Source organism: Rhinoderma darwinii (genome assembly GCF_050947455.1).
Source record: "Rhinoderma darwinii isolate aRhiDar2 chromosome 1 unlocalized genomic scaffold, aRhiDar2.hap1 SUPER_1_unloc_18, whole genome shotgun sequence".
In the NCBI taxonomy this organism is placed as follows: Eukaryota; Metazoa; Chordata; class Amphibia; order Anura; family Rhinodermatidae; genus Rhinoderma; species Rhinoderma darwinii.
In genome coordinates, this window is record NW_027461654.1 from 479621 (window position 1) to 490127 (window position 10507).

At 55.0% G+C, this 10507-nt stretch overlaps 1 protein-coding gene across 1 annotated transcript in view; it reads right to left on the reverse strand.

Annotated features, from left to right (window-relative positions):
• LOC142670902 (uncharacterized) overlaps positions 1 to 9586 on the reverse strand; it is a 67232-nt gene extending 57646 nt beyond the window's left edge. The window contains exon 1 of the mRNA XM_075847118.1: positions 9432 to 9586. Within this exon, the coding sequence (XP_075703233.1) occupies positions 9432 to 9486 (55 nt within the window). The 5' untranslated portion in view covers positions 9487 to 9586. The remainder of the gene's footprint in view (positions 1 to 9431) is intronic.
• Positions 9587 to 10507: the final 921 nt, after the last annotated feature.

Sequence of the window (10507 nt, forward strand, 5' to 3'; positions counted from 1 at the left end):
AGGCACAACTTCTGTGTATACGCCCATGGGTAATCAGTCTGCACCTGAGTCTATGTCTCTGAGACTGACTCCATTTTCCACCACTCAGGATGGCAGGCTTAGGAGTGGGAGAGCCTATCGCAGCCTGGCCAGACGGAGCTAGCTCCCGCCCTCTGTCTATTTATACCTGCCTTTACTGTTCCTCCTTTGCTTGTGATTCTTCTCGTGTGGTTTCCTGGCCTTGCTGCAGCTCCTAGCTATTTGACCTTTCCTCATACTGACCCCGGCTTACTGACTACTCTCCTGCTCTGCGTTTGGTAACTCGTACATTCCTGGTTTGACTCGGCTCGTTCACCTCTCTTGTTGATCACGGTGTTGCCGTGGGCAACTGCCCCATTTCCCTTTGCTTGTGTCCCCTTGTCTGTTGGTCTGTCGTGCACCTACTGAGCGTAGGGACCGTCGCCCAGTTGTACCCCGTCGCCTAGGGCGGGTCGTTGCAAGTAGGCAGGGACTGAGTGGTGGGTAGATTAGGGCTCACTGTCTGTTTCCCTACCCCCCTGTCATTACATAATCACAAGCCCATATACCTAGGCTACCCTGGTCCCTCACTCTATTATGGACCCCCTTGAGACCCTGGCTCAGCAAATGCAGGGTCTCTACCTACAGGTCCAGGCCCTGGCTCAGAGGGTCAACCAGCCTGACGCTGCCATGGTAGTACCCCTCACCTCACCTCTTGAACCCCACCTCAAGTTGCCTGACCGGTTCTCAGGGGACCGGAGGACTTTTCTCTCCTTTCGGGAGAGTTGTAAGCTCTACTTTCGCTTAAAGCCCCACTCCTCAGGTTCTGAGAGCCAGCGGGTGGGTATAATTATGTCCCGGCTCCAGGAAGGGCCCCAAGAATGGGCCTTCTCCCTGGCTCCTGACGCCCCTGAATTTTCCTCCGTTGACCGTTTCTTTTCTGCTCTCGGACTCATTTATGACGAGACTGACAGGACTGCCTTTGCCGAGAGTCAGCTGGTGACCTTACGTCAGGGTAAGAGACCTGTGGAGGAGTATTGCTCTGACTTTAGGAAGTGGTGCGTAGCTTCTCGGTGGAATGACCCTGCCTTAAGGTGCCAGTTTAGGTTGGGTCTGTCGAACGCCCTGAAAGACCTGCTAGTTAGCTATCCCTGTTCTGACTCCTTAGACCAGGTTTTGGCTTTAGCGGTACGACTTGACCGACGTCTCAGGGAACGACAACTTGAACGGTTTTGTGTTTTCCCCTCTGACTCCCCCATGATGCCTCCCGAGGTCCCGTTGCTTCGCTCTTCCACGGAAGACTCGGAGGTACCTATGCAACTCGGGGCCTCCGTGTCCCCCCGTCAACGTAGTGAGTTCCGCAGGAAGAATGGTCTCTGCTTCTATTGTGGGGATGACAAACATCAAGTGAACACCTGTCCTAGGCGTAAGAATAAGCAGCCGGAAAACTTCCGCGCCTAAGTGATCATCGGGGAGGTCACTTGGGCGCACAGGTATTTCCCGTAAATATGAAACGTAATAAAATCTTGCTTCCCTTTCAGGTCTCTTTTGGTGGTAGGTCTGCTACCGGCAGTGCCTTCGTGGATTCAGGGTCTTCTGCTAATATCATGTCTGTGGAATTTGCTATGTCTCTAGCTATGCCTTTGATTGATTTGCTTAAACCTGTCCCGGTAGTGGGTATCGACTCCACTCCTCTTGCTAATGGTTATTTTACTCAGCATACCCCTGTTTTTGAACTCCTTGTTGGCTCCATGCATTTGGAGCAGTGCTCTGTACTGTTGATGCAGGGATTATCGTACGATTTGGTTTTAGGCCTTCCCTGGTTGCAGTTGCATAATCCCACGTTTGACTGGAATACTGGGGAGCTTACCAAATGGGGTAATGAATGCTTGACGTCATGTTTTTCTGTTAATTCTATTTCTCCCCCTGAGGAGGTGAACACGCTACCTGAGTTTGTTCAGGACTTCGCTGATGTTTTCTCTAAGGAGGCCTCCGAAGTGTTACCTCCTCATAGAGAATACGATTGCGCTATCGATTTGGTACCATGAGCTAAGCTCCCTAAGGGTAGGATATTTAATCTCTCTTGTCCCGAACGTGAAGCCATGAGAGAGTATATCCAGGAATGCCTGGCCAAGGGTTACATTCGCCCCTCTACTTCTCCTGTAGGTGCTGGCTTCTTCTTCGTAGGGAAGAAGGATGGTGGTCTTAGGCCATGCCTCCTGTGTGGTGACAGCCTCCATGACCTACTGTGTGGTGGCAGCTTGTTCGCCCTCCTGTGTGGTGAAAACCTCCCCGCCCTCCTATGTGGTGGCAGCCTCCCCCACCCTCCTTTGTGTGAAAGCCTCCATGACCTCCTGTGTGGTGGCAGCCTGCCCGCCCTCCTGTGTGGTGGCAGCCTCCATGACCTAGTGTGTGGTGGCAATCTACCCACCCTTCTGAGTGGTGGCAGCCTCCCCCACCCTCCTGTGTGGTGGCAGCCTCCCCCGCCCTCCTGTGTGGTTACAGCCTCCCCCAACCTCCTGTGTGGTGACAGCCTCCATGACCTACTTTGTGGTGGCAGCCTGCCCACCCTCCTGTGTGGTGACAGCCTCCCTGCCCTCCTTTGTGGTGGCAGCCTCCCCCATCCTCCTGTGTGGTGACAGCCTCCATGACCTACTGTGTGGTGGCAGCCTGTCCGCCCTCCTGTGTGGTGAAAATCTCCCCGCCCTCCTATGTGGTGGCAGCCTCCCCCGCCCTCCATTGTGTGACAGCCTCCATGACCTACTGTGTGGTGGCAGCCTGTCCGCCCTCCTGTGTGGTGACAACCTCCCCGCCCTCCTGTGTGGTGGCAGACTCCCCCGCCCTCCTGTGTGGTGACAGCCTCCCTGCCGTCCTGTGTGGTGACAGCCTCCCCTGCCCTCCTGTGTGGTGACAGCCTCCATGACCTCCTGTGTGGTGGCAGCCTGCCCACCCTCCTGTGTGGTGACAGCCTCCCCCATCTTCCTGTGTGGTGGCAGCCTCCCCCGCCCTCCTGTGTAGTGACAGCCTCCCTGCCGTCCTGTGTGGTGACAGCCTCCCTGCCCTCCTGTGTGGTGGCAGCCTCCCCCACTCTCCTGTGTCGTGACAGCCTCCATGAAATCCTATGTGGTGACAGCCTCCCTGCCGTCCTGTGTGGTGGCAGCCTCCCTGCCCTCCTGTGTGGTGGCAGCCTCCATGATCTCCTGTGTGGTGGCAAACTGCCCACCCTTCTGTGTGGTGGCAGCCTCCTTCACCCTCCTGTGTGGTGACAGCCTCCCTCATCCTCCTGTGTGGTGCCAGCCTCCATGACCTACTGTGTGGTGGCAGCCTGCCCACCCTCCTGTGTGGAGAAAGTCTCCCCCATCCTCCTGTGTGGTGACAGCCTCCATGACCTCCTGTGTGGTGGCAGGCTGCCCGCCCTCCTGTGTGGTGGCAGCCTCCCCGCCCTCCTGTGTGGTGACAGCCTTCCCCGCCCTCCTGTGTGGTGACAGCCTCCCCCGCCTTTCTGTGTGGTGACAGCCTCCCTCGCCCTCCTGTGTGGTGGCAGCCTCCCCCACCCTCCTGTGTGGTGGCAGCCTCCCTGCCCTCCTGTGTGGTGGCAGCCTCCCTGCCCTCCTGTGTGGTGGCAGCCTCTCTGCCCTCCTGTGTGGTGGCAGCCTCTCCCGCCCTCCTGTGTGGTGGCAGCCTCCCCTGCCCTCCTGTGTGATGACAGCCTCCCCCGCCCTCCTTTGTGGTGACAGCCTCCATGACCTACTGTGTGGTGGCAGCCTGTTCGCCCTCCTGTGTGGTGAAAACCTCCCTTCCCTCCTATGTGGTGGCAGCCTCCCCCGCCCTCCTTTGTGTGACAGCCTCCATGACCTTCTGTGTGGTGGCAGCCTGTCCGCCCTCCTGTGTGGTGACAACCTCTCCGCCCTCCTGTGTGGTGGCAGACTCCCCTGCCCTCCTGTGTGGTGACAGCCTCCCCCGCCCTCCTGTGTGGTGACAGCCTCCATGACCTACTGTGTGGTGGCAGCTTGTTCGCCCTCCTGTGTGGTGAAAACCTCCCCCACCCTCCTTTGTGTGACAGCCTCCATAACCTCCTGTGTGGTGGCAGCCTGCCCGCCCTCCTGTGTGGTGGCAGCCTCCATGACCAAGTGTGTGGTGGCAATCTACCCACCCTTCTGAGTGGTGGCAGCCTCCCCCACCCTCCTGTGTAGTGGCAGCCTCCCCCGCCCTCCTGTGTGGTCACAGCCTCCCCCGCCCTCCTGTGTGGTGACAGCCTCCATGACCTACTTTGTGGTGGCAGCCTGCCCACCCTCCTGTGTGGTGACAGCCTCCCCGCCCTCCTGTGTGGTGGCAGGCTCCCCCATCCTCCTGTGTGGTGACAGTCTCCATGACCTCCTGTGTGGTGGCAGCCTTCCCTGCCCTCCTTTGTGGTGACAGAATCCCCCATCCTCCTGTGTGGTGGCAGCCTGCCCGCCCTCCTGTGTGTTGACAGCCTCCCCCATCTTCCTGTGTGTTGGCAGCCTAACCCGGCCTCCTGTGTGGTAAGAGCCTCCCTGCAGTCCTGTGTGGTGACAGTCTCCCTGTCCTCCTGTGTGGTGCCAGCCTCCATGACCTACTGTGTGGTGGCAGCCTGCCCGCCCTCCTGTGTGGTGACAACCTCCCCGCCCTCCTGTGTGGTGGCAGCCTCCCCACCGTCCTGTGTGGTGACAGCCTCCCCCGCCCTCCTGCGTGGAGAAAGTCTCCCCCATCCTCCTGTGTGGAGGTAGCCTCCATGACCTCCTCTGTGGTGGCAGCCTGCCCGCCCTCCTGTGTGGTTGCAGTTTCCCCGCCCTCCTGTGTGGTGACAGCCTCCCCCACCCTCCTGTGTGGTGGCAGCCTCTGCCATCCTCCTGTGTAGTGGAAGCCTACCCCGCCCTCCTGTGTGGTGACAGCCTCCCCCATCCTCCTGTGTGGTGCCAGCCTCCATGACCTACTGTGTGGTGGCAGCCTGCCCGCCCTCCTGTGTGGTGACAACCTCCCCGCCCTCCTGTGTGGTGGCAGCCTCCCCACTGTCCTGTGTGGTGACAGCCTCCCCCGCCCTCCTGCGTGGAGAAAGTCTCCCACATCCTCCTGTGTGGAGGTAGCCTCCATGACCTCCTCTGTGGTGGCAGCCTGCCCGCCCTTCTGTGTGGTTGCAGTTTCCCCGCCCTCCTGTGTGGTGACAGCCTCCCCCGCCCTCCTGTGTGGTGACAGCCTACCCCGCCCTCCTGTGTGGTGACAGCCCCCATGACCTACTGTGTGGTGGCAGCCTGTCCGCCCTCCTGTGTGGTGACAACCTCCCCGCCCTCCTATGTGGTGGCAGCCTCCCCCGCCCTCCTGTGTGGTGGCAGCCTCACTGCCCTCCTGTGTGGTGGCAGTCTCCCTGCCCTCCTGTGTGGTGGCAGCCTCCCCCACCCTCCTGTGTGGTGGCAGCCTCCCCTGCCCTCCTGTGTGGTGGCAGCCTCCCCTGCCCTCCTGTGTGGTGACAGCCTCCCCTGCCCTCCTGTGTGGTGGCAGCCTCCATGCCCTCCTTTGTGGTGACAGCCTCCCCCGCCCTCCTGTGTGGTGACAGCCTCCCCCATCCTCCTGTGTGGTGCCAGCCTCCATGACCTACTGTGTGGTGGCAGCCTCCCCCATCCTGTGTGGTGACAACCTTCTGTGTGGTAGCAGCCTCCCCCGTTCTCCTGTGTGGTGACAGCCTCCCCCGCCCTCCTGTGTGGTGACAGTCTCCCCCATCCTCCTGTGTGGTGACAGCCTCCCCATCCTCCTGTGTGGTGGCAGCCTACCCCGCCCTCCTGTATGGTGACAGCCTACCCCGCCCTCCTGTATGGTGACAGCCCCCCTGCCGTCCTGTGTGGTGACAGCCTCCCTGCCTTCCTGTTTGGTGGCAGCCTCCCCCGCTCTCCTGTGTGGTGACAGCCTCCATGACCTCCTGTGTGGTGACAGCCTCCGCCATCCTCCTATGTGGTGAAAGCTTCCATGACCTCCTGTGTGGTGGCAGCCTGCCCGCCATCCTGTGTGGTGACAGCCTCCCCCGCCCTCCTGTGTGATGACAGCATCCCCCGCCCTCCTGTGTGGTGACAGCCTGCCCGCCCTCCTGTGTGGTGACAACCTCCCCGCCCTCCTGTGTAATGGCAGCCTCCCCCACCCTCCTGTGGGGTGACAGCCTCCTCCGCTCTCCTGTGTGGTGACAGTCTCCACCATTCTCCTGTGTGGTGACAGCCTCCATGACCTCCTGAGTGGTGGCAGCCTGCCCGCCCTCCTGTGTGGTGGCAGTCTCCCCCGCCCTCCTGTGTGGTGACAGCCTCTGCCGCCCTCCTGTGTGGTGACAGCCTCCGCCGCCCTCCTGTGTGGTGACAGCCTCCGCCGCCCTCCTGTGTGGTGACAGCCTCCGCCGCCCTCCTGTGTGGTGACAACCTCCATGACCTCTTGTGTGGTGACAGCCTGCCCGCCCTCCTGTGTGGGGACTGCCTCCCCGGCCTCCTGTGTGGTGGCAGCCTCCATCACCTCCTGTGTGGTGGCAGCCTCCATGACCTCCTGTGTGGTGGCAGCTTTCCTGCCCTCCTGTGTGGTGAGGGTGGGGTGATGGAGAAATTACAGAACAACTTGGTGCTGCAAACAATGTCCTTACGCTGCTAATGTTAGGACCATGTGTGCGGCAGCGCGATAATCTGAAGATGCCGAGGAGCGGAAAGAATAAAAATACAGCAGAGAGGGGTCTGGTCTGGGGTCTGAACTAATTTAGGGCTCTAGTTTGTAGTCAGAATTAATTTAGGAGTCTGGTCTGGGGTCTGATTTCGTTTTAGTTCTGGGGTCTAATTATTTGTGTTGCTATAAAAGCTGGGCGTGACTGCAATAGCGAGGGTCTAAAGATGTCTGGGCAGAAAGCTCTGCAGTGGGCAGAAGAAGTTATCATAGTGGTTGGGCCAGGGTGGAGAAGTAAAGGAGATAGAATGTCTACAATCAGAGAAGATGTCACCTGTAAGGGTGCGTTCACATATGTCAGTTGCATCAGCATCAGTTTTTTGTCTCTTATGTGATTACAACTGATGCAATAACTGATGCAAAAATGTATCTGTTGCCATCAGGCAATTTCACGATTTTTACTACAAAACCATCAGTTGTCACCAGGCTTTTTCCCTGTAGATAATGCCACAGTGCCCTCTGTATATAGTGCCACACCCCCTGTAGATAGTGCCACACATGCCCTCCCTGTAGATAGTGCCACACAGTGTTCCTGTAGATAGTGCCACACACCCCCTGTAGACAATGACACACTGCCCTCTGTAGATAATGCAGCAATGCCCTCTGTATATAGTGCCACACACCCCCTGTATATAGCACCACACAACCCCTGAATATAGTGCCACACACCCCCTGTAGATAGTGCAACACATGCCCTCCCTGTAGATAATGCCACACAGTGCTCCTGTAGATAGTGATACACACCCCCTGTAGATAGTGCCACACAGCGCCCTTCATGTATATAGTGCCACACACCCCCTATAGATAATGAAACACTGCCCTCTGTAGATAATGCAGCAGTGCCCTCTGTATATAGTGCCAACCCCCCTGTAGATAGTGCCACACAAGCCCTCCCTGTAGATAGTACCACACAGCGTCCACTGTAAATGGCACCACACAGCGCCCCTGTAGATAATGCCACAGTGCCCTCTGTATATAGTGCCACACCCCCTGTAGATAGTGCCACACATGCCCTCCCTGTAGATAATGCCACACACTGCTCCTGTAGATAGTGCCACACACCCCCTGTAGATAATGAAACACTGCCCTCTTTAGATAATGCATCAGTGCCCTCTGTATATAGTGCCACACACCCCCTGAATATAGGACCACACACCCCCTGTAGATAGTGCCACACAGCGCCCTCCCTGTCTATAGTGCCACACACCCCCTGTATATAGTGCCACACACCCCCTGAATATAGTGCCACACACCCCCTGAATATAGTGCCACACATGCCCTCCCTGTAGATAATGCCACACAGTACTCCTGTAGATAGTGCCACACACCCACTGTAGATAGTACCACACAGCGCCCTCCCTGTATATAGTGCCACACACCCCCTGTATATAGTGCCACACACCCCCTGTAGATAATGAAACACTGCCCTCTGTATGTATTGCAGCAGTGCCCTCTGTATATGGTGCCACACACCCCCTGTAGATAGGGCCACACATCCCCTCTCTGTAGATAGTACCACACAGTGTCCACTGTAAATGGCACCACACAGCCCCCCCTGAAGAGAATGCCACAGTGCCCTCTGTATACAGTGCCACACACCCCCTGTAGATAGTGCCACACATGCCCGCTCTGTAGATAGTGCCACACAGCGTCCACTGTAAATGGCACCACACAGCGCCCCTGTAGATAATGCCACAGTGCCCTCTGTATATAGTGCCACACCCCCTGTAGATAGTGCCGGGTGCTGCCGGAAGGTGCATGCAGCAGCACCAGGCGTTCATCCTACAGTACAGAGCTACAGCTAAAATCAATCATTAGCACTACAAAGACTCTCTGTGCATCCCAGGCCTAATTAACAACTAAGTATTATAACTCTTCCTGTCAATATGATGTATCCCGACACAGTGTGACATATCCATGATGGCAGAAGTCAAAGATGATTGAGCAGTGTCAGATTGTGTATAGACACAGATGTTTAACAAGGAGAATAGTAGCACCCTGTTGTCAATGTATTTTTATAAATAGCCAGGAGGAATAACAGAGGAACGGCACAATGATGATGAGTTACGTAGTCCTGTACCTGTGTAGTCATCACATGAACAGTACTAATGAGGATTTCCAGTTATTGGCAGCAAGCAGAGATCTTGAAAATGGTGAGGAATCGGAAAAGAATAATATACTTCTCTATATACAACGTTAAGCTTTACTTTCTGAAACGCAGAATACTCCTAAAACACAGGTCCAAAAAGTAGAAGATGTGGTCGAAAGTCCTTCATACAGTCCTTGACCCGGCACAAGACTGGACAATCTTATCATTCTGCCGCCCTTGGCTCCGGCTGCCCGGCACCAGATACCTTCTAAGTCCAGGTCAAAGGATCTACTAGATAAAGTCTCCCACTTGACTTAGGAACCACTAGATTAAAGTCCTCATGCCAAGTGACCAGGATAAATAAGGACTGATGGACATCCAAACCGAGAGTCTGAAGGGTCAATTCCATGAGGACCCTCAACCAGATGGGTGGTCCTCAACTTCTTTCAACTCAAGCAAGGACTTCGCGTGGACTCTTCTCTCCACATGTTCTTTTGTAGGATATTATCCAATCATCTCTGTCCCTTCATATCCTAACACTAGAATGTTCTATACATGAGACCACCCCTGTATGTCTATGAGACCCTTCATCCAGTTCATCACCATCATAATCATCATCATCATCATCATCAACACTGACCTGTGATCTGGTTGGAGGCTCTAGTAAATCTCAGGTCAGCATAGACGACGGCCATGAACGCTCAGAACCTTCGTCTTCACTTCTGCAAGAAAACTCATAAGAGGAAGTAAGTGCCGAAAACAAGAGGAACCCACCGAGAGAGAGGAAACCAGAGACTGAACCCACGAGCGGCCAAGGGTGACAAGGACTGTGTGCATATAGCAACATATATCCCCCTTTTTAGTCTCCCCCAATTAACTTCAAATAAATTAACCACCGAGACTTAAACTTCTTTGAAAGTGGGGTTGACTCGGGGGTCGGCCACAGCTTTATTAACACAATAGAAATTGAAATAACATTTGACAAAAATATAAACTCTAAATGATCTTAACAAAGGTCAATGAATAACCCGTATGCCTGCCTATCCCAAGGACATGTAGGTAAATCCCCTTCTACTACCGCCCGCTGTGACATAAAATAACCATAATACCAAATACACCAACAAGACACCACCGTGTCATAAAACCACAGTATACATTTCTCTTTCATTTGTTTTTATATAAAAACGTTCTTTCCATTATCCGTTACAATTTCTCCTTTTTCTTCATTGTTTTTTTTTTTCTTTACTTTTTTTCTTTGAAACCGACCATAACATAAAGATTTCCTGGTTTTTTATGCTTGTTTTGCATTTTTTTGTAAATAAAATATACAGTGCACAAACAACCAACAACTCAATACACCAATAACCAACATCATATATGGGAAGGAGGGAGGGAAAAAAACGGGAAAGAGGCCGCCCACCAAGGTAAGTGGCCTATATACCGCTACCCCATTACCCTAAACACACCCCTTCTGTGTCCTAATGCCCCTATCTAACTGACTCACCCAACAAGGGAAGGGGAGGGGGAGACTACACATACCTTAACCCCTTACACGCAACAGTCCCTGGCTCAGTGGTTAGACATCTGTGAGCCTCCATAAACCATCAGTGTGACATGTGTGGGTGAAGGTTACAGCAACGTCTCTAGTCCTGCTTCGTCCTACACAGATGTCAGGGACTCACCTACTAGGTATTTACTTCTGTAGACTATAGAGCA